The following is a 24,670-nucleotide window of genomic DNA, read 5'->3' on the forward strand; positions in this document are numbered from 1 at the left end:
AATAATTCTACTTTCTAGCCTCCAGTTTATTGTAAATAGTCCAAAGATAAGTGTAAGGTATGGCAGGGCAGCTTGGCCATATGGAATGTGCATCCTCTGGCATGTGGGGAGCCATGGGTGCTTCATGTGACCTAGGCAAACAAATGTGCAGAGAGTGTCACCAGCTGCAAAAACTTGAGCTCCGGGTTTTAGAGCTTGTGCGATGGCTGGAGGTACTATGGTGCATCCGCAAAGCTGAAAACTATATGGATAGCACGTTTAAGGAGGTGGTCGCACTGCAGGTTAGGAGCATGCAAGCAGAGAGGGAATGGGTGACTGTCACACAGTCTAGGAGTGCCAGGCAATTAAACTCCAGGGACTCCTGCACTATCTCGCTTACTAACCGGTTTTCCGTTTTGGATACTGGTGAAAACAATGGTTCATCAGAGGAGTGTAGCAGAAACCAAGTTCATGGCACCGCAGTATGTCAAAAGGAAAACATTAGCAAAAACAAAAGTGGGTCCATTACAGGCAGAGACGGGAGAAATTATAATGGAGAATAGGGAAATGGCAGAAAAGCTAAACAATTACTGTCTCTCTCTCCATGGAAGATGCAAAAAGCCTCCCAGAAATAATAGAGAAACAAGAGACTGGTGGGAATGAGGAACTGAAAGGAATTAGTAATACTGGAGAAATTAAATAGACTGTAAGTTGATAAATGCTCTACATCCCAGAGTGTTGAAAGAGGTGGCTATAGAGATAGTGGATGTGTTGATGGTCATCTTCCAAAACTCTATAGGTTCTGGAACAGTGCCTGCAGATCGGAAGGTGGCAAATGTAACCCCAGTATTTAGGGAAAGAGAGAGACAGAAAACAGGGATCAGGCTCGAGGGACTGAATGGCCTACTCCTGTTCCTAAGTTCCTATGCAAAGAGCCCGTGGCTAGAAAGTTCAAGGGTGCTGTCAGCTTGACAGCTACCGACATATTGTATTCTCCGTGGCTTTAGGCTGACCTCCAGGAGTGAGTACAACTCACCACAACCTTCCTAGATAGACAAAGCCATCAGTGGCACTGCTGGTCTGACATGCTCAGGAAGCTGATTCTCTGGCAGTAGATTCGATTTCGTGGGTATCGCCTTTCAGCCCCTTGCCGTGTATCTCTGCATCCATATACACTACATGATTGCCTTTGTTGCTGGGGCCTGTGGTCCTCTTCAAAGCACCAGCCTATCTCTGACTAGGTGGCACCCATCATCACACACAATAAGGCACTAGGACCTCAGCTGCCAAACTTCCCTTGCACCTTTGTGGTGAAAGCTTTCTCCAAGACCCTCCCTCTCTGTCACCAATCCCAATGGTTCAGCTCTGCTTCAAGAATGGCAGGTTAGCAAATGTGCGAGAGCTTCTGCTCATTATCTAATCCTTTTACACAAAATTTTAAATGTCTGCCATTCTATCAAGGGCTTTCTGCTGTGCAGCCGCCTCATCTGCCCGAATGAGGTGCTACCTCCTGTCAAGTGCCTCCCTCCTTAACTATCTTAATTGCCTGACCACTGCTACTGGGCAGAAGACCACACTCAGAGAAGTCACCTCTGGTGAAATGGCCTCATGTTAGGCAGCCAGCACACCACACTGCAGTGAAAATTTGCTGGTTCGCTCGCCTTCAAAACCACTCCGCTGCTTTGACAAAATTCAGCCCCAAAGGTCTCATGTAAATGCAAGTCTGTCTTTTCTTTGGCAAAGGTGATGACAGCTTTTCTAAATTACTTAGTTTTTTTGCATAATTTATCAACATCAGCTAGAATCAAAGTACTTAGAATCACATATTCCCCATACATTTTAATATTTCACTCTTTTTGCAAGCAATTCTAAAAATCTTTAATAGAACTTGCATTTGAATTTGAAGCACATGACAGACAATTCAAAAATCTTCTTTCAGACCTTGTGCTTCATTGAGGAGTACACTGGCATGTTAGAGAAAAACCTTCTTAAACTTGATCACAAAAAGAGTCACATGATAGGCAATTGCAATAGAAACAATAATGATACTCCCTATTTTCCATCAAACGTCATTATTACTATTTTATCTTTGTTTGCTGATCGTATCTTAACTGTTTATATGATAAACTCTGGCTATTACCCAAGTCTGTCTTGCCAGATGTAGGAATCCAGGCTTAGCAACATTAAAGCCTAGTAATTTTTAAAAAGTGATTTTTACTTACATTTTATCCAATGCAAGTTAACAATGTCAATTTTTTAAAAATCTATAAACCAAATCTGGATATACTGTGATCCATTTGTAATCATCCTCACAGAACTGGCTTTAACTACTTTTGTTATATTACTTCGCTGTTTGCTTTCTACTGAAATTGCAGGAAGTCCCTTGGGGTTCTAATCCAGGTAACGAATGCCTGCTTCTGTATTTCATTCCATGCTTCCTGATAATTTGCCGCAGCTTCCTTGAATTCCCAGTAGGTTTTTAATAAATTATTTCTGTTAAGAAAGGAAAAGAAGAAACATAATTTTCAATAATGAAAAAGCTATTGATATGAATAACTTAAAATAACAAAATGATTAAAACACACAAAAAAATCAGATACATCAGAAGTTCCTCATGGTTGATTCGACTTTTTAAAATGATAATTTTTCTTTTTTTATTTAGTTTTACATTTGTGCAATCTATAGTTGTGCCATGGATCTGCTTTTATGCTGCAGTAACAGATATAGGGCAATAACTTCTGAGCTCCAGGGCAATGTAACTGGGAGCACCCCAAAGGTGTGCTGAGGAACCCCTCATCCCCCAGAAGTTCCAGGTAAAGTTTGCATGGCAACTGCCTGGGAAGTGCAAACTTCCCATGGGCAATTGCCCTGCATTGGGGACCATCCGAAAATGCAATTTAAATCGCAAACTTCGGATGGTTTCAACTGTCTTACATCAATAGTTACCCAGAAAAAGTTAGAAGAATTAAATCCACTTCTAACTTCTGGAGAACGACTGTACAGACCCACACTGACCCATAATGGTCAACCCCCCATACCCCGAAAACCCACAAGACTCCCCCCACCACCTGACTAAACCCTCACAGGGACTCCCACCCCCACAGGATTCCCTCCCCCCACCCCCACCATTCCCTGACTACCCGCTCTGCCAGACCCGACCAGACCAAGGCCCAACTCCCAACTCTCAACCCCGCCAACCCCCTCCCTAGGCCCAACTCCCAAATCCCCTCCTCCCAAACAAACCTGACTCCCGACTCTCACCCCTACCCAACCTGGGCCCATCTCCCAATTCTCACTACCGCACCCCACCCCCCCGCCCCCAAAGGCTTGACCCGACTACCCTCGTTGTTAAGACCCAACCGGATCCCCCTCCCCACATACTACTCACTTACCTTCTCCCTGGCTTGTCAAAGACCTTTAAACCTGGCTGGACCTTTAAACCTGCCTTCTTTACATCAGCTAGTGCTGTAAAAAAAGGGGGCATGGCCTCCTTCCATCCAACGCAGCAGCGCTCAACTGAAGGCTTCAGGTCATGCTGCCCTGCATAGTTCTTGCCCAGCCCGAGTTGGAAAGTCAGGCATGAAAGATCGAAAAAATTCAAGATAAGAAATTAGGAGCAGCGTGGCAAACTGATGTTGACTGCCACTCCACAGAAGTTCAGGCCCTATGTACACCAGCAACTTGTAATCTCTTGCAGCTCCCAAGGTACAAATAGACCTAGTATGCTAGCGTCTCACTGTCTGGTCATTTGCTTCTTTTTTTGTAAATAGCTGTTGCATTTTGTGATTATACATGCTGGTATCTATTCTCAATTTCCTGCAGTGTTACAATTAAAACTTTTTGCTTTCAGTTGAAACTGAAAAAAACCCAAAAAAATAGATTTTTGGTTTCCAATTAACAGCAAACCTACAGAGAATGAATTCGTTAATGATAAAAGGGCATAAGCACTGCTGAAAATGGTCAAACCAGTCATAATACAGGTCAATTGTAGTTACTTATACTTCCTGTTTCAAATTGTCATCTTAGAATATGAAAGGGCAACGTCACTCAATGGAAAAGCCCTATAACTGTAACTATTTCAAACATTAAATACTTAGAAAAGCAACAAACAAAAATAATCTGAGACACAGAGGTGTCTCTTTGGCTTTTCCTCTTGGCTTCAATCTATTTCTTCTCCAATTTCTCCTATTTTTCTCAAACAGTTTCTCTGCTAATATATTGCTCAATGAGGATACACTGGAGGCCTGCTCCATGGATTCTAATCTGATGTCTTCTTCCTCTGTGAAGTGTTCAGTGGTCCAGTTGAAATTAGGAACTGGGAATTCACTCACAATTGAACTGAAATATCATACAACTTAACCTCAGGACTCCCTATAGTGCTTTGCAGTGAATTTTTTATATAAATTCATGGGATGTGGGCTTGGCTGGCTGGGCCAGCATTTATTACCCAAATCTAGCTGCCCTTGAGAAGTTGGTGGTGAGATGCCTTCTTGAGCCGCTGCAGTCCATGTGGTGTAGGTACACCCACAGTGCTGTCAGAGAGGAAGTTCCAGGATTTTGACTCAACAACAGTGAAGGAACAGCAATTTATTTCCAAGTCAAGGTAGTGAGTCACTTGGAGGGGAACTTCCAGGTGCATGCTCCCATCTATCTGCTGCCCTTGTCCTTCTAGATGGTAATGGTTGTGGGTTTGGAAGGTGCTGTCTAAGGAGCCTTGGTGAATTCCTGCAGCACATCTTGTAGATGGTACACACTGCTGCTACTGGAGGGAGTGAATGCTTGTGGATGTGGTGCCAATCAAGCAGGCCTTGTCCTGGACTGTGTCAAGCTTCTTAAGTGTTGTTGGAGCTGCACTCATCCAGGCAAGTGGGAAGTATTCCATCACACTCCTGATTTGTGCCTTGTAGATGGTGGACAGGCTTTGGGGAGGCAGGTGGTGAGTTACTTGCTGCAGGATTCCTGGCATCTGACCTGCTCTTGTAGCCACAGTATTTATATAGCTAATTCAGTTCTGTTTCTGGTCAATGGTAATCCCCAGGATGTTGATAGTGCGGAATTCAGCAATGGTAATGCCATTGAACATCAAGGGGTGATTCTCTCTTGTTGGAGATGGAGTGTGGTGCGAATGTTGCTTGCCACTTGTCAGCCCAAGCCTGGATATTGTCCAGCTCTTGCTGCATTTGGACACGGACTGCTTCAGTATGAGTCGTCGTGAATGGTGCTGTACATTGTGCAATCATCAGCGAACATCCCCACTTCTGTCACTGATGATGCAGCTGAAGATGGTCGGGCCGAGAACACTGCCCTGAGGAACTCCTGCAGCAACGTCCTGGAGCTGAGATGACTAACCTCCAACAACCACAACCATCTTCCTTTGTGCTACTAATCACTCCAACCAGCGAAGAATTTTCCCCAATTACCACTGACTCCAGTTTTGCAGGGCTCCTTGATGCCACACTGTCGAATGCTGCCTTGATGTCAAGGGCAGTCACTCTCACCTCACCTCGGGAGTTCAGCTCTTTTGTCCATGTTCGAACCAAGGCTGTAATGAGGTCAGGAGCTGAGTGGTCCTGGCAGAACCCTAACCGGGCGTCAGTGAACAGGTTATTGCTAGGCAAGTGCCGCTTCACAGCACTGTTGACGACCCCATTACTTTATTGATGATGGAGAGTAAACAGATGGGGCGGTAATTGGCCGGGTTGGATTTGTCCTGCTTTTTGTGTACAGGACATACCCGGGCAATTTTCCACATAGCCGGGTAGATGCCAGTGTTGTAGCTGTACCGGAACAGCTTGGCAGGGGACGCGGCAAGTTCTGGAGCACAAGTCATCAGTACTATTGCCAGAGGCCATAGCCTTTGAACTATCCAGTGCCTTCAGCCATTTCTTGATATCACGTGAAGTGAATCGAATTGGCTGAAGACTGGCATCTGTGAGGAGGCCGAGATGGATTATAACTCGTCACTTCTACTGAAGATTGTAGCAAATGCTTCAGCCTTATCTTTTGCTCTGACATGCTGGGCTCCCCCGTCATTGAGGATGGGAATATTTGTGGCGCCTCCTCTTCCAATGTGTTGTTTAATTGTCCACCTCCATTCATGGCTCGATGTGGCGGGACTGCAGAGCTAAGATCTGATCCGTTGGTTGTGGGATCACTTAGCTCTGTCTATCACTCGCTGCTTATGCTGTTTGGCACGCAAGTAGTCCTGTTTATAGCTTCATCAGGTTGACACCTCATTTTTAGGTATGACTGGTGCTGCTCCTGGCATGCCCTCCTGCACTCTTCATTGAACCAGGGCTGATCTTCTGGCTCAATGGTAATGGTAGAGTGAGGGATTTACTGGGCCATGAGGTTACAGATTTTGTTTGAGTACAATTCTGCTGCTGCTGATGGCCCACAGCGCCTCATGGTTGCCCAGTCTTGAGCTGCAAGATCTATTCGAAATCTATCCATTTAGCATGGCGGTAGTTCCACACAACACGATGGAGGGTATCCTCAATGTGCAAGCGGGGCTTCTTCTCCACAATGACTGTGCGGTGGTTACTCCTACCAATACTGTCACGGACAGATGCATCTGCGACAGTCAGGTTGGTAAGGATGAGTTCAAGTATGTTTTTCCCTCTTGTTGATTCCCTCACCACCTGCCGCAGACCCATTCTAGCGTCCATGTGCCCTTGTACCCTCAATGCTTCCTCCAAGTGGTATTCGGCATAGAGGAGCACTGATTCATCAGCTGAGGGAGGTCGGTACGTGGTAATCAGCAGGTTTCCTTGCCCATGTTTGAGCTGATGCCATGAAACTTCATGGGGTCCAGAGTTGACGTTGAGGACTCCCAGAGCAATTCCATCGCGACTGTGTCGCCACCTCTGTTGATGTCTATGTCCTGTCTCACCGGCAGGACAGTCCCAGGGATGGTGATGGCATCATCTGGGACATTATCTGTAAGGTATGATTCGGTGAGGAAGACTATGTCAGGCTGTTGCTTGACTAGTCTGTGAAACAGCTCTCCCAATTTTGACACTAGCCCCCAGATGTTAGTGAGGACTTTGCAGGGTCAACAGGGAGGAGTTTGCTGTTGTAGTTTCCGGTGCCTAGGTTAATGCTGGGTGGTCCATCCAATTTCATTCCTTTTTTGAGACTTTGTAGCAGTATGATACAATTGACTGGCATTTCAGAGGGAATTTAAGAACAATCGACAATGCTTTCATGGTCATCATTAGACTTTTAACTCCAGATTAATTGAATTCAAATTCCACCATCTGCATGGATTCAAAGGGGTCCCCTGGATATTACCCTGGGTCTCTGGATTACTAGTCCAGCAACAATACCATTACGCCATCGCCTCCCCCCAGTACCTTTGAACTGTAGTCATTGCTATAATGTAGGAAACGCAACAGCCAATTTGCACACAGCAAACACCCACAAATAATAATGGAATAATGACCAAATAATCAATTTTAGTGATTTTGATTGATGGATAAATATTGGCCAGGATATATTCACAAAGAATATGAAAAAGTACAATAGGAGAACATCTCATTTGTGCATCAAATGTAGCAAAAGCCTATACATTTATAAATGTTGTGTGCGCAATATCACAACACAGTGCAGAGAGTAAGCTTCCCCCTAGTCTCTGCAGTTTACTTAGTGATTATGTTATAGATTGAGGTATTAAGCTAGTTCCACATGCTGAATAAGGTCATTGCTTACTGTTGCAACACATTTGAATGTCATGTACTGACTAAATTTCAAATGTTCTATGCCACAACAATGTTAAAGCTTGCATTTACAGTACCAAGGCTATTGTGAGGTCAGGAGCTGTGCGATTCTGGTGGAACCCAAAGTGAGAGTCAGTGAGCAGATTATTGCTAAGCAAGCACGTTTGATAACACTGTTGATCACCCCTTCCATCACTTTAGTAACGATCAAGAGTAGACAGATGGTAATTTGCCAGATTGGATTTGTCCTGCTTTTTATGTACAGCACATAGCTGTGCAATTATCCACATTGCCGGGTAGATGCCAGTGTTGCAGCTGTACTTGAACAGCTTGGCGAGGGGCACAGCAAGTTCCAAAGCACAAGTCTACCAGTGAACCAAGATCTCTTAATAATTGCATTATCTTCTACATCTGACCACATCCAGGAAACCAGCTAACCAGATCAGCCGCAGCACTTAAAATCCATGCCTCAAGGACAATCAAAGGACACTTAACCATATATGCTTTTATCTTTTTTTCATTGGACTATAACTCCCCTTATTTCTGATACCTGTTTGTGTATGCGCATGCATGTGTGGGCCCAAATGATTACTTGAGGGCCGAATGCTTGACATTGCCTTTTTATTATTTTTCTTGGATTTAGTGGTTAATAAATTTGCTGTCTTTGACTCAAGAAACTTTGTTTGATTGGCTCCTTATCGCTAACAACTTCAATAGTTAAATATATTCTGATTGGCAAAAGGCATTTCCTTGTGAAAAAGAAATTTAAACCTTTGTTGTGACCAACCGAGGATATTGAATAGAGGGGAGCCAGTTCACCCCTTCTCACTTGGTCATAACAGATAGACAACATGTTTAATCTGCAAGAAATAAGGAATGGTTAGCCCAAGCGAGGACATTTATTTGTGGACCGAAACAAGAATGAATATATCTTCTTCGTAAACAGAGTGTCTACATATTAACGTGCCTGATATTAAACATCAATTTTTTAAAATGCACAGGGGTCTGCAGCAAACATCATTTTGTAGCTATGTACAAGGCCCTCAACTAAAAAGAATTTACTGTAATGTCTAAAAATAGTAACACAAATAGTATGTAACAGGCTATAATGTCCTAAATGAAGCAATAAAACATTGAGGAAACTAAGCCTAAATCAATTTCAAATCATCCACTTAAATGAACTGAATCCTAATCAATTACAAAACACAATTATTTAGATTTTATTCCTAAAAGAATACAACAAATTACATTATAAATTACCTTTAACATAGTAAATACCTCAAGGCACTTCACAGGGGCAAAACGGACACAGTAGAAATAAGAGAGTTGAAGTGAGGAGAAAGACTTTGATCATGAAGTTTGAAAGATGCAGAAGGATAGTTGATTGTTGCAAAGGGGAGTCTAGGATAGTCCTTCCTCTTTACAGTGATCATGGAAAGGGAACAGGATTTGGTCATCTATACTTCAATCTGATGAAGCCAGATCTGCCAGTGGGCATCTAGGCAAGTCATGATCCAAGCTTTGAGTATGAGGGCAGCAGTCTGCAATCTTGAGTGGCCATACTGGCTGGCCAATTGTTAACTAGGCTGCTTCAGCAGCTCAAAAACTGTAGTAACCTAGTTTTGCGGAGGAGTGTGAAAGAATGACTTTGTCTCAAAGCATAAACAAATGTCTTGAGAAGAACTGAAAAATGAAGCTTTAATATGAAACATGAGTGGCAAGTAACATTCACACCATAGAAGTGCCAGGCAATGACCATCTCCAAAAAGAGAGAATTTAACCATCCCCCGCCCTTGACATTCAATGGCATTACCATTGCTGAATCCCCCACTATCAACATCCTGGGCATTACCACTGACCAGAAGCTGAATCGGACCAGCCATATAAATACTGTGGCTATAACAGCAGATCAGAGGCTGGGAATTCTGAGGCAAGTAACTCACCTCCTGACTCCCCAAAGCCTGTCAACCATCTACAAGGCACAAGTCAGGAGAATGAGTTTCAACCTTTCAGAGTTCCTTTCAACCACAGCCGAGTTTCTTACATTACATTCATCACCAAAACCGTTTACTTCCTGCTCGGCAACATTCCCTGCTTCCAGCTTTCCACTTGCCTGGATGAGTGCAACTCCAACACCACTCAAGAAGCTTAATACCATCCAGGACAAAGCAGCCTGCTTGATCGGCACCCCATCCACCAACTTAAACATTCATTCCCTTTGCCACCAACACACAGTGGTGGCAGTGCATACTACATACAAGATGCACTGCAACAATTCGCTAAAGCTCCTTCAACAGCACTCCCAAATCAGTGACCTCTACCATCTAGAAGGACGAGGGCAGCAGATACATGGGAACACCAGCAGCTGCAAGTTCCCTTCCAAGCCACACACCACCCTGACTTGGAACAATATCACTGTTCCATTACTGTCATGGGAACTGAATCCTGAAACTCCATTCCCAGCATCACTGACCTGCAACAGATGGGCTGCAGTGGTTCAAAAAAGCAGCTTACCACCACCTTTTCAAGGACAATTAGGGATGGGTAACAAATGCTGGCCTTGACAGCGAAGCCCCTCCATAAAAGAAAAAAAAGACATGAAGACATCAGTGGCTATAGCTTAAACATAGTTTGAACCACACTTGGAGTCTACTAAATCTGCCTATGTAAAGTAACTATACTTCACAACACTTCACTGTGAATGTCCTGAGGACAGAGAATACACTATATAATGCATGCAAGTTCTTTTTTTCCAGGCCACAATAGCTGTTTGAATACAGCTACAAAACTGGCATCTACTCGGGAATGTGGAAAATTGCTCAGGTATGTCCTGTACACAAAAAGCAGGTCAAATCCAACCCGGCCAATTACCGCCTCATTAGTCTACTCTCCATCATCAGTAAAGAAATGGAAGGTGTCTTCAACGGTGTTATCAAGCAGCACTTGCTTAGAAATAACCTGCTCACTGACTGACTGCGACTTACAATTGCGTGCCGGAGTTGAGCGTAAACTTATTCATCCTCCAGGAATTGATTCTTGCTCTGCTACAGGAGAAGGAGATGGTCAATTGCTGACTATCTGGTAAGCGATTAAGGTTTATTCTATTCGGGAGGTCAGCGGGAGAGGATTAAATGCTCAGTTTGGGTTCTGCCAGGGCCTTTCAGATCCTCACCTCATTATAGCCTTGGTTCAAACATGGACAAAAGAGCTGAACTCCCGAGGTGAGAGTGACCACCCTGGACATCAAGGCAGCATTTAACCGGTTGCAGCATCAAGGAGCCATAACAAAACTTGAGTCAATGGGAATCGGGGGAAAACTCTCCAGTGGTTGGAGTCATACCTAGCACAAAGGAAGATGGTTGTGGTTGTTGGAGGTCAATCATCTCAGTTCCAGGACATCACTGCAGAAGTTCCTCAAGGTAATGTCCCAGGCCCGACCATCTTCAGCTGCTTCATTAATGACCTTCCCTCCATCATAAGGTCAAAAGTGGGGATGTTCGTTGATGATTGCACAATGTTCAGTAACATTCACGACTTCTCAGATACTGAAGTAGTCCATGTCCAAATGCAGCAAGACCTGGACAATATCCAGGCTTGGGCTGACAAGTGGCAAATTACATTCACGCTACACAAGTGCCAGGCAATAACCAACTCCAACAAGAGAGAATCTAACCATCCCGCGCCTTGGTATTCAATGACATTACCATCACTGAATCCCGCACTATCAACATCCTGGGGATTACCATTCACCAGAAACTGAAGTGGACTAGCCATATAAATATTGTGGCTACAAAAGCAGATCAGAGGCTTGAAATCCTGTGGCGAGTAACTCACCTTCTGACTTACCAAAGCCTGTCTACCATCAAGTCAGGAGTGTGATGGAATACTCTCCACTTGCCTGGATGAGTGCAGCTCCAACAACACTCAAGAAGCTTGACACCATCCAGGACAAAGTAGCCTACTTGATTGGCACTCCGTCCACAAACATTCACTCCCTCTACCACCGACGCACAGTGACAGCAGCGTGTACCATCTGCACTGCACTGCAGGAACTCACATGACTGCGACTTACAATTGAGTGCCGGAGTTGAGCCCAAACTTATTCATCCTCCAGGAATTGATTCTTGCTCTGCTACAGGAGAAGGAGCTGGTCAATTGGTGACTATCTGGTAAGCAATTAAGGTTTATTCTATTCGGGAGGTCAGCGGGAGAGGATTAAATGCACTGATCGAGAGGCCTACCTGCAGTGAGACCAGCGTCGGAGTGACGTCATGAAGCACAACATGACGCGATTGCAGGGAAAGCAGCTGCTTGGTGAGTAGAATTAGTGAGTATTTCTAGTCTTCAAAGTAAAAGTAGAAGTAGGTCTTTAGTTTGTGTTTAGATGCTAGTCGTTTTTTCTCTTTTTTTCCTCTCTTATGCTTACTTAACAAGCTATTTTTAAGAAAAATATACTGGTGTAAAAAATTAATTACAAAGAAGTGTAAAGAGCAGGGATACTAGAGTAATTAATGAATAAATTAAATAAAATACGACACAATAGTGATGGCAGGATGGGTGATGTGTTGCTGATGCAGCATGTGGGATCTGCTGGACACCAAGGTGATCCAGAGCAAACCCTTCTGCAGTTAAGTATTTGCAGCTCCAGGAACTTCGGATCTGAGTTGAGGAGCCTGGGTCCGAGTTGCAGACATTGCATCGCATCAGGGAGGGGGAAAGTTACCTGGACAATTTGCTCCAGGAGGCAGTCGCACCCCTCAGGTTAAGTAATTCAAATTTGTGATCAGGGACAGGAGTGTGTGACTGCAGGTGAGGCAGGTATGGGGACGCAGGGGGTACGTTCGAGGAGCCTCAGCCCCTACAATTGTCCAACAGCTACAAGGTTCTTGCAAGCTGTGTGAACAAGAGCAGGGACAAGGGCAGGGACTGCAGGGAGAAGGAGCGAACTGACCATGACACCGTAGTACAGGGAGTCATTCAAGTGGTGGGAGGAAATGGGAACATAGTAGTAGTAGGGGACAGCATAATTAGGTGGATAGGTACTGTTCTCTGCAACCGTGAGTGAGAGTCCCGAAGGCTATATTGCCTGCCAAGGGCCAGGGTTAAGGACATCTCCTTAGGGCTGGAGCAGAGCTTGGAGTGGGAGGGGAGGGATCCAGTTGTCGCATTGGTACCAATCCACATTGGTACCAATGACATTGATAGGACTAGAAAGGAGGTTCTGCTGAAAGAATTTGAACAGTTACGAGCTAAATTAAAAAGCCGAACCTCCAAGGTAATAATCTTCGTATTACTACCTGAGTCACGGGCAAACTGGCATAGGGTAAATAAACTCAAGGAGTTAAATGCGTGGCTCAAAGATTGGTGTGGGAGGAATGGGTTTCAGTTCATGGGGCACTGGCACCAGTACTGGGGTAGAAGGGAGGTGTTCTGGTGGGACGGGCTTCACTTGAACTGTGCTGGGACCAGTGTCCTGATGAATCGAATAACTAGGGCTGTAGAGTGGGCTTTAAACCGAATAGATGTTGTGGGGGTGGTTCTTGAGAGGGGATACGGAGGCATACAAAGCAAAAGGATATAGCAGCATTGCAGGACAGTTATTTAGGTAATGTTACCCAGAGTGGGACAGGAAGAGACAGAGTGTACAAACATAAAAAAACAGCAGTAAATAGAGTCAAAGGGAGGAAAAAATGGTAAAAAGGCAAAATTAATGGCTTTTTACTTAAATGCATTTAGTATTCGGAACAAAATAAATGAATTAACGGCACAGATAGAGGTTAATGGGTATGATCTTATAGCCATTACGGAGACATGGTTACAAGGGGATCAGTTCCCAGCTTTAGTTCCCAGCTTTAAATATTCAGGGGCATGTGACTTTTCGAAAGGGCAGGCAGGAAGGAAAGGATGGTGAGGTAGCTTTGTTGGTTCGAGATGGAATAAGTACAATAGCAAGACATGATCTGGGATTAGAAGATGTAGAATCCATATGGGTGGAGGTAAGAAATAACAAGCGGAAGACGACACTAATGGGAGTAGTCTATAGGCCCCCTAACAGTAGCTGTACTGTAGGACAGAGAATAAATCAAGAGGTCATGAGGACATGTTAAAAAGGTAGTACATTAATCATGGGTGACTTTAAGCTTCATGTAGATTGGGAAAATCAAATAGGCAGAGGCAGCCACGAGGAAGAATTCATAGAATGTATTCAGGACAGTTTCTTAGAACAATGTGTTGTGGATCCAACCAGGGATCAGGCTATTTTGGATCTGATAATGTGTATTGAGGCAGGTTTAATAAATGATCTCAGAGTAAAAGATCCCATAGGAAACAGTGACCATAACATGGTAGGATTTAGTATTCAGTTTGAGTGTGAGAAACTTGGGTTGAAAACAACTGTGCTTAACTTAAATAAGGGTAATTACAAAGGAATGAGGGCAGAGTCGGCTGGGGTGGACTGGGAAAGGGGTTTAGCAGAAAAGACAGTTGATGAACAATAGTAGACGTTTAAGAAAATGGTTCATAACTCACAACAAAGATATATCCCAGCGAGGAAGGAGGATTCTAGGAAGGGGATAAACCAACCATGGTTAACCAAGGAAGTTAAAGGTAGTATCAAATTGAAAGAAAAAACATACAATATGGCAAAGATTAGTGGTAAGCCAGAGGATTGGGAAAGTTTTAAAAACCAAAAGATGACCAAAAAAAATAAAGAGGGAGAAAACGCAGAGTGGCCAAAGTGAACATAGGCCCCTAAGAGAATGAGGCTGGGGAAATAATAATGGGAAACCAGGAAATGAGTGAATAAATACTTTACATCAGTCTTCACGATAGAAGACACTAATAGCATTCCAAAAATACTAAATAATCAAGGGGCAAAAGGGGATGGAGGAAATAAATACAATAACCATCACTAGAAAAAAAGTACCAGGGAAACTAATGGGGCTAAAGGCCCCATATACGTCCTCTGGATCTGATGGGTTGCATCCTAGGATATTAAAGGAAATAGCTACAGAGATAGTGGATGCACTAGTAGTAATTTTCCAAGAATCCTTAGATTCTGGAAAGGTCCCAGAGGATTGGAAAACTGTCAATGTAACACCCTTATTCAAAAATGGAGGGAGACAAAAAACTGGTAACAATAAACCAGTTAGCTTAACTTCTGTCAATGGGAAAATGTTGGAGTCTATTATAAAGGATGTAATAGCAAACCATTTAGAAATACATAATCTAATCAAGCAGAGTCAGCATGGCTTCGTGAAGGGGAAAATCATGCCTGACAAATTTGTTAGAAGTCTTTGAGGAGGTAACAAACAGGATAGATACAGGGGAACCAGTAGATTTAATATATGTGGATTTCCAAAAGGCGCTTGATAAGGTCCCGCACATAAGGCTACTTAATTAGATAAGAGCCCATGGTGTTGGGGGTAGGACATTAGCATAGATAGAGGATTAGCTAACTAATAGAAGACAAAGGGCAGAATTTTTCCATTGGCGAGTTGGGGCGGGGCCCACTCGCCAACGCGAAAATGACACGGGATGACATCGGGGGGGGGAACCCCTGATGTCATCCCGTCCCATTTAAATATTCAGGAAGGTGGGCAGACAGCGCGATCAGCTGCCCGCCCGCCAACCTGTCAATGGCCAATTGCGGCCATCGACAGGATAATTATGGCAATTAAAGGCCCTGCCCATCCAACCTTAAGGTTGGCAGGCAGGCCAGGAGCCCCAGCGGGCTTCTGAAAAAACATGAAACCTCATCCACCGGCGGGATAAAGTTTCATGTCTGTTTTTAAAAAGCTTAATAAAGTTTTTGTGATATTTATTAACATGTCCCATCTCGTGTGATATTGTCACATGAGGGGGACATGTTAATAATTTTTTTATTTATCTATTTTCAAAGTTTGACACAGTCAGCGCTCTCCCTGAGGCAGCACTTCATCTCAGGGAGATATGCGCTCTTTCGCGCACATGCATGAAAGAGCGCACTCTGACAGTTGGGGAATCACAATCCCACACCCCACCGCCCCCTCTCCCCCCGGCACAAGAAGCGCATAGCGCTTCCCATCGGGTGGGCCTTAATTGGCCCCCCCACTTAAAATGGCAGCGGGGCCCATTTCGGCGGTGGCAATCGGCTGCCCTCCCACTGCCGAGCCAGTGGGGCCTGCCCATCAAGGGCAAAATTCTGCCCAAAGAGTTGGGATAAGGGTAGCATTTTCAGGATGGCAACCTGAACTAGTCGAGTGCCGCAGGGTTCAGTGCTGGGGCCACAATTATTTACAATATATACTAATAACTTGGATGAAGGAAATGAATGTATTACCGCCAAGTTTGTGGATGACACAAAAATAGGTGGGAAGGCAAGTGGTGAGGATGACACAAAGAGTCTACAGAGGGATATAGACAGGTTAAGTGAGTGTGCAAAAACTTGGAAGATGGAATATAATGTAGGAGGTTATGTACTTCGGCAGGAAGAATAGAAGAGCTGAATATTACTTAAATGGAGAAAGACTGCAGAAAGCTGCAGCACAGAGGGTTTTGGGTTTCCTCGTGCATGAATCACTAAAAGCTAACATACAAGTTCAGCAGGAAATAAGGAAGGCAAATGAAATGTTGACCTTTCTTTCAAAGGGAATGAAGTATAAAATTAGGGAAGTCGTGCTAAAAGTATACAAGGCACAAGTCAGTCCACATCTAGAATATGTGAACAGTTTTTGTCCCCTTATCTAAGGAAAGATATACTGGCATCGGAGGCAGTCCAGAGAAGGTTCACTAGGTTGATGCTGGGTATGGGGGGATTTTCTTATGAGGAGAGGTTGAGTAGGCCTATACTCATTGGAGTTTAGAAGAATGAAAGGTGACCTTATTGAAACCTATAGGATTCTTAGGGGGCTTGACAGGATAGATTCTGAGAGGTTGTTTCCCCTTGTGGGAGAGCATAGGACCAGTGGGCATAATCTCAGAGTAAGGGGTCGCCTATTTAAGACAGAGGTGAGGAGGAATCTCTTCTCAAAGGGTAGTGAATCTGTGGAATTCTCTACCACAGAGGACTGTAGAGGCCGGATCATTAAGTATATTCAGGGTGAGATAGACATATTTTTAAATAGTAAAGGAATCAATGGTTATGGGGAAAAAGCAGGAAAGTGGAGTTGAGGATTATCAGGTCAGTCATGATCTCATTGAATGGCGGAGCAGACTCAATGGGCCGAATGGCCTACTTCTGCTCCTACGTCTATGGTCTTATGGTCACCAAGCCTCCTTAGACAGCACCTTCCAAACCCACGGCTGCTACCATCTAGAAGGACAAGGGTAGCAGATACATGGGAACACCACCACTTGCAAGCTCCCCTCCAAGCCACTCACCATCCTGACTTGGAAATGTATCAACATTCCTTCACTGTTACTGGGTCAAAATCCTGGAACTCCCTCCCTAACAGCACTGTGGGTATATCTATGCCACATGGACTGCTGCAGTTCAAGAAGACAGCTCACCACCACCTTCTCAAGGGCAATAAGGGATGGGCAATAAATGATGGCCTAGCCAGCAATACCCACATCTCATGAGTGAAAAAAAAAATCAGAAACTAATTTACGTATTTGGAACAAACAAATAGTTAATATCTATCTTTTCTTCAGGCATTACTAATTTCCTTTAAAAATATGTCTTTGTACAAAGTAGGACATACAACTACCTCAGGGTATAAAAGAGTATGTGGAAACGGAAATTTTTTTTTGCATCTTTATGTAACCCTGTTGTAAAATAAACAGTTGCTGGTAACATAAAACAGCCACGTACTGCTGCTTTGGGTCCAGTTAGCAAAAACATGCAATGCAAAGTGGCCCAACTTATCTTTCGGTTTGAAGAATGCTGGGTTCATCTTGTGTCCCAAAGGCACAATTAGATAATCTGTTGTGCGTGGGTTGTAGAGGGGTGGTGACAATGTCAAACATAAAAAAAAGCAGACAAATTATTCACCGTGTCTGAAATAAATTAACTATATGAAGCTGTCTGCCAGGCTGCAAATAACAAATGTGCAAAGATTTTCCTGGATTTGCTATTAACCAGGTTCAGATCAAATTGTAAGATTGTGTTCCTTTGTTCTGGATTCCCCACATGAGAGAAGGATCATGTCTCTACTGCTCTGTTGATTCCCTTCAACTTTCAACACCTGTCACAATACCTCATCTCAATCACCATAACTTAGTCTCTTCATTCCAGCTATCATTCTAACACAAAGTTTGACTATGCTATCAAGCTTTTAATGACTTGTGTCTCCAGTCCAATGGGATTATTCCGCAGCATGTTGCTGCTCATGGATCAAAATGAAAATTGAGTACATAATTGAACAGAGTACAATTCAACCATTGCAGGTACATCTATTTATGCCCCTCACATCAAAGTTCTCATAGTAAATATGCTCGTTACTGAGACATATCGAAGAATCTATACATCCAAAAGATGGCATTTAAACAAGCCACTAAGAAAAAAGTTAGATTATTTTCAGGAAAAAAATTAACGATGTTAATTGTATACTTCACATTTATCAAACAAGCTAAAAATATTTATAAGATATTAATCAGCAAGCTTTTAGCCAACATAGGAAAGAACACTGCTGCTGTCTTTAGTAATTAATAACAATATTTGTAGGTGGTGTTCTCACTTCAAATAATCTTTTATTGTACCCAATGCTTTAATTATTAATATATACAAAAATAAAAGCTACGACTCTCTTTGTTAAACAGTCCTCCAGTGAATATGTCCAAATCAAAATTTACTTGGACAGCAGCTATATTTGACTCAATTTTATGACGGCCTCTATACTTTGCTGTTAAAGTTATGACCTACCGAAGGGATATTGGACGGTTTTCTTCAGAAAGGAAAGCAAGCAGTTCTTTGAATGTCTTGAAAAGTTCAGCCTTGCAGATTCTAGACCTGCAAATAAAGAACCAAATTTACTACATTGTAGAAAGCACCAAATTTATTCATAGTAGAGGCACATCATCTCTACTTGTGTTGCTGTCAGTTCCTAAACCCATCCAGAAAGCATGAGGCATACAAGTTGAGCGACAGTCATTTCCACTGGTATTGAAAGGGATCCTTACTTGCTCTCATTTAAAATGTTGCAAAGGTATGCCATACAAATTGCTTAAAATGGATGTTTTTTGGCTACTTAGGTGATGTTAACGTGCATGGTTGTATAACATTCTGAATTCTTCAGGGGCTTCTCGCAATGCATTTCTTCATTCATGGGAGACAATTTCACCCTCACCGGAGGAGCAGGAATGGCCACAGGAGGGAGGAGCAAACTAAACTGCAGGAAGGTTTGCTTGCAAAAATCCTCAACCTCCCAACAGTGCAACATATCATCAGCTCTATGAGGAATGAGCATAACGAGGTGTGTTTCTCTAGGAAGATTGTCACAGTGTTGTCAATTCCTGTATCAAGACCTAAAAGCAACTAGCACATTATTGTCTTGTGTAGTCAAGGCCATTGCAGCTTTCAGCTTCTTTACCTATAGTTCCTTACTGCCTATCACAGGATTTAAGCAACTTCTGTCAGTATGCAGTTTAAGCTTTCATTAAGCACATGAATAATGTCACACTTGCTAGAGCAAACATCGCCATCACTTTCCTTAAGTGGAAAACCAGAAGCAGAAAATTAGAACTTTAGGTCCAGGGTATGTTGGCACACATTATAGGTTTCCCCCAGTTGAGAGTGTCATTGCCTGTAGCTCCATTAGCCTGCTGACTCCTTTACATGTCAACTAACTTCAGGCAGTTACTAGATTCTACAAGAACGCTCTCTGCACATAAAGATTCTTTTTGAAAGGATTTTAATTACTTGCTGAAGTGCTTACACATGAATTATTACCCTGGTGTGAGCCCACTGTCCTAACTGCTCTTTTAACTAATCTAGTGCCCCTATGAGAAATCCTAACTGTGATCTCAGAGATGGAATGCTGTTGTGGGTCAGCAAGGGCTTTTGAGAGCTCATGGTCTGCAACCTATAGGAGCTCAGACCTGAGAGGGCACAGGTGCAGACTGCACAAGATTGACAGCTGCCAAGAATGCCTGGCCCAGCTGGTTACGTGGCATCCGAATAGGTAATGATTGAGGGGCTGGTGAGAATGTAGACATGCTGTCATCCTGAGAGTGGGCAACATGATACATTCACATTGCCTGACTAGCCCATAAATTTGGCTGCAACTCCGGAATGCCTCTGCTCTACGGAAGATTGCGTATCTGAATTCTTAAGTCTCTATTCTCTAACTTTTAAAGTTTCACCATTTAATAAACATTCCTTTCTGTATTATTACAAATTCTGTGCTGTTGCCACTGATTTCATCCTCTTCCTTAACCACTCTCACTGTTTGCAAACTTCTATTTGATCCAGCTGAGCTTCCAGACCCATAGCCTGGGTGGGTCCTTGGATTCCTCTCCCTGGACTCATCCACTTTATTCTCCTCCTGAAAGGCCCTCCTTAAAACCAATTTCTTTGATCAATTTTCCATCACCCCTCCTCGCATCATCTTCCATGACTTGGCATCCAAACTTGTCTGCTTACACCACTGTGGAGCAGTGGGACTTTTTACGCATTAAAAGGGTTAAATGCAATTTGTTGTTGCTATTCTTCCCAAAATGCATCACCTCACATTTGTTACAACCAGGATGGGAGGAGTGCATGAGTTATCAAGCCCCATTACTCCACAGGCTGTACCATTAATTTAAATGTTTAATTTTCTTCCTGAAATGGCCAATTGTGTACCTATACCTCTAGTAGCCAGAAGAAAAGAGACTCTGACCAGGCTTCTTTCAAAAATTCAATTTATTCTAGAACAAAACTTCTTTTAGCAAGTTGCAAGTACTGGTTAACACACAATTGTAATCAGGTAGTATAACTATCTATCTCTTCCTAAAGAATTCCCCCAGCACACACACAGACAAAGGACAGACAAATAGTCTCTCTGCAGAGATGGGCTTTGGAGGATGGGCATTATAAAATAAAGGATAAAGTCCGCAGGGTCTCTATACTGTCGATCTGGAGCTCTCTCGTGTGCTGGTCCCGATGGATGCCTGGAAGTTGTCACCACTGGTCTCAGCTTTGCAAGTCCAAATGCAGACTGGTTACACTCAAATGAGGGTTCTGGCTGATGACACAAAACTGGGCGGGGTTGAGAGTCGTGAGGAAGATGCAAGGAGGTTTCAGGGCGATTTAGACAAGTTGTGTGTGTGGGCAAAAACATGGCAGATGCAGTATAACGTGGATAAATGTGAAGTTATATGCTTTGGTGTGAAAAACAGAAAGGCAGAGTATTATTTAAATGGTGATATATTGGAAAATGTGAATGTACAAAGGGATCCTGAGGTCCTTATACACCAGTCAATGAAAGTAAACAGGCAGGTGCAGCAAGCAATTAGGAAGGCAAATATATGTTGGCCTTCATTGAAAGAGGAATGTCTTACTGCAGTTATACAAGGCCTTGGTGAGACCACACCTGGAATATTGCGTGCAGTTTTGGTCTCCTTACCTAAGAAAAGATATACTTGCCATAGAGGGAGTGCAGCGGAGGCTCACTAGGCTGATACTAGGGATGGCAGGACTGTCGTATGAGGAGAGATTGGTTTGACTGGGCCTGTATTCACTAGAGTTAAGAAGAATAAGGGGGGATCTGAGTGAAACGTATAAAATTCTAACAGGGCTAGACTGACTAGATGCAGGGAGGATGTTTCCCCTCGTTGGGGAATCTTGAACCAGGGGCCATAGTCTCAGGATATAGGACAGGCCATTTCGGACTGAGATGAGGAAAAATTTCTTCATTCAGAAGGTGGTCACCCTGTGGAATTCTCTACCACAGAAGGCTGTGGAGGCCGGGTCACTGAGTATATTCAAGAAAGAAATTGGTAATTTTTTGGATATTAGGGGTATCAAAGGGTACGGAGAGAAAGCTGGAATATGGTGCTGAGACAGAGAATCTGCCACGATCATACTGAATGGTGGAGCAGGCTCGAAGGGCCGAATAGTCTACTCCTGCTCCCAGCTTCTATGGGCTGAATTTTGCCGTCGGCAAGCAGGGGGCGGCCAATGTGCTCGCCAATGCGCAAAATGACACGGGATGACGTTGGGGGGAATCCCCGACGTCATCGCACCCCATTTAAATCTTCAGGAAGGCGGGGGCACAGCGAAATCAGCTGTGCGCCCGCCGACCTGTCAATGGCCAATTGAGGCCATTGACAGGATAATTAAAACAATTAAAGGACCTGCCCGTCCAACCTTAAGGCTGGTGGGCAGGCCAGGAGCCCCGGCGGGCTTCTGAAAAAACATGAAACCTCATCCACCGGTGGGATGAGGTTGCATGTAGGGTTTAAAAATCTTTAATAAAGTTTTAGTGAAATTTATTAACATGTCCCATCTCGTGTGACATTGTCACATGAGGGGAACATGTTAAAGATTTCTTTATTTTTCTATTTTTAATGTTTGTACAACTTTCAGCGATCTCCCTGAGGCAGCACTTAGCCCCAGGGAGATGTGCGCTCTTTCATGCGCATGCGCAAAAGAGCGCACTCTCGCATTTGGGGAATCCCCCCCCCCCCCCCCCCCTGCACAGGAAGCACATAGCGCTTCCTGCTGGGCGTCAGGCTGGGCAGGCCTTAATTGGCCTGTCCACTTAAAATGGCGGTGCCCGCTTCTCCGGCGGGGATCGGCTCCCCACCCGCCGCAGATTGGGTCGGGCCCGCCCAGTAGGCAGAAAATTCTGCCCTATGTTCTCTGGCTACAGGTTGATAACCACATACAATTTTACGCAAGGTAGAGAGGGAGCCAGTCAAGATAGCCTTCCTTTCTCAGCTTGTTCTCCAACAAGACTGCCTTCAAATCAAGCAAGTTCACAACTTCCAAGTTTTTTTCCTCTCACCCATGCGATTGCCTTTTGTCTCCCAGCTTTTCATTAATTAAGCAAACAAATACCATATAGGTCAGGTGATTTCTTGGAAAAGGCCGCTTGTTGACAGCTCCAAGGTGAACTTATGGCATTTTTTTTTAAAAAATCCAAGGTTAACATTCACATGTCCAGATCATGCCAAATCCTTCCATATTGTAAAAAAAACTTCAGTCTTAAGATATGATTCTAACACATTTTTCTGCACTAAATTTCACCTGACATCAATTTGCCCAGTTTACCAGCCTATCTATTCTGCAGACTGTTGTATACACCAAGCAATCTAGAATACCTTATATAATATGAAACTAATTTGAAATGCTTTAATTTGGTGCAAACTATAAACATCAATAGTTTATTGTCCTATAAAATATAATTATACATACAAAAATATACCAGTTATACATGTACAATATGCCAGTGTACCAGAAAATAATCAGTTATAAACAAAGGACATTATTTAAGCTAATTAAAAATGCATAATTCTGTACCTGGCTTGGGGGGTTCCAAGGATCTTTTTTGTTGCTCCTTGTTTAAAGCCATTTACAGAGACATCTAGTGGCTGGTGTGGAACAGCACACCAACTTATTGCTATAAGAGATTAAAACAATCATTTCTGCTTAACAGCATCACAGTACGGCAATGATAGTCACTAACTATATTTATTGTATACATAATTTACTATCTATTCTGATCATCTAGAGTTGAACTATGCTTGTCTTAAAAATACAATTGTAGGCCAAGATTAAAATGCTGCATTCTGAAAAGGAAAATATGTGAATTTATGATTAAAGCTTCAATTTTTTGATTAAAGGGAATTATTTATGAATAGAAACCTCTGTCTTCCTCCTCTAGTTACCATGTCAAATGTTCAAGGTGGAAGGGCTGAGATGACACAAAGCTTGTACCAGCACCGCCATAAAGGGCTGCGTGACCTCCTCCCGTGCTGTATTATAATTTTATGTCTGCCATCCAGCAGGTTTCATTGGTGTCATGTTGAATGCCACTCTTGGAACCATTAGTAATTTAATTGTACATATATTTATAAATCCGCAACCGTTTTATACAAAACACATTTTATGCAGTCAGCAAAAGCTACTTAGAGTTACATAGAATATTGAGCACAGGTCAGGCCAGTCAGCCCAACAGTCCACACTGGCATTTATCTTCACTCAAGCTTCCTCCCATCTTTCCTCAATTAGCTCTATCAGTATTCCCTCTATTCCCTTCTCCCTCATATAATTAGCTAGCTTCCCCTTAAATACATCTATACTATTCACCTCAACTACTCCTTGTGGCAGAGAGTTCCACTGGGTAAAGTTTTCTTCTGAATCCTCTACTCGATTTCTTGGTGATTATCTTACATTGATCACCTCTAATTCTGTTTTTCTCCACCAGTGGAAATTCATCAAACCTCTCATAATTTTAAAAATCTCTATTACGTCGCTCCTCGGCTTTGTCTTTTCAAAAGAAGAGAGACCCGGCCAGTTCACCTTTTCCTGATAGGTATAACATCGCAAGTCTGCTCTCATCCTTGTAAATCTTCTTCACACCCTCTCCAATGCCTCTATATCCTATCTTAAATTCGGCAACCAGAACTATACACACTACACACAAATCTGGTCTAACCAGGTTACATGCAAGTTTAGCATAATTTCACAACTTTTCAATTCTACACCTCTAAAAATTAACCTTAATGCTTCGTCCTTAATCCTGGGAGGGGGGGGGTTACCATTGACCAGAAACTGAACTGGACTAGCCAAATAAATACTGTGGCTACAAGAGCAGATCAGAGGTGAGGAATCCTGCGGTGAGCAATTCACCTCCTGACTCCCCAAAGCCCAAGGACAAGTCAGGAGTGTGATGGAATACCCTCCATGTTCCTGGACGAGTGCAGCTCCAACAACACTCAAGAAGCTCGACACCATCCAGGACAAAGCAGCCCACTTGATTGGCACCCAGTCCACAAACATTCACTCCCTCCACCACCAACGCACAGTGGCAGTAGTGTGTAGCACTACAGGAATTCGCCAAGCCCAC

The 24,670-nt window shown here is 43.4% G+C and overlaps 1 protein-coding gene across 6 annotated transcripts in view; it reads right to left on the reverse strand.

The window, feature by feature from the left end:
* Positions 1-1,800: 1,800 nt before the first annotated feature.
* The window catches only part of adat1 (adenosine deaminase tRNA specific 1), a 63,672-nt gene continuing 40,802 nt past the window's right edge, over positions 1,801-24,670 (reverse strand). For 3 of the 6 annotated variants that reach the window (XM_078544513.1, XM_078544512.1, XM_078544517.1), the window contains 3 exons: positions 23,122-23,221; positions 18,541-18,627; positions 1,801-2,472 (listed from right to left, as the gene is read on the reverse strand). In XM_078544513.1, coding sequence (XP_078400639.1) covers positions 2,340-2,472; positions 18,541-18,627; positions 23,122-23,221 — 320 coding nt within the window. In that variant the 3' untranslated portion in view covers positions 1,801-2,339. Of the gene's footprint in view, positions 2,473-11,938; positions 12,040-18,540; positions 18,628-23,121; positions 23,222-24,670 lie in introns of all 6 variants that reach the window. The other 3 variants (XM_078544514.1, XR_013576953.1, XM_078544515.1) reach the window with 3 other exon arrangements.

This window comes from Cetorhinus maximus, chromosome 6 (assembly GCF_964194155.1).
Source record: "Cetorhinus maximus chromosome 6, sCetMax3.hap1.1, whole genome shotgun sequence".
NCBI lineage: Eukaryota > Metazoa > Chordata > Chondrichthyes > Lamniformes > Cetorhinidae > Cetorhinus > Cetorhinus maximus.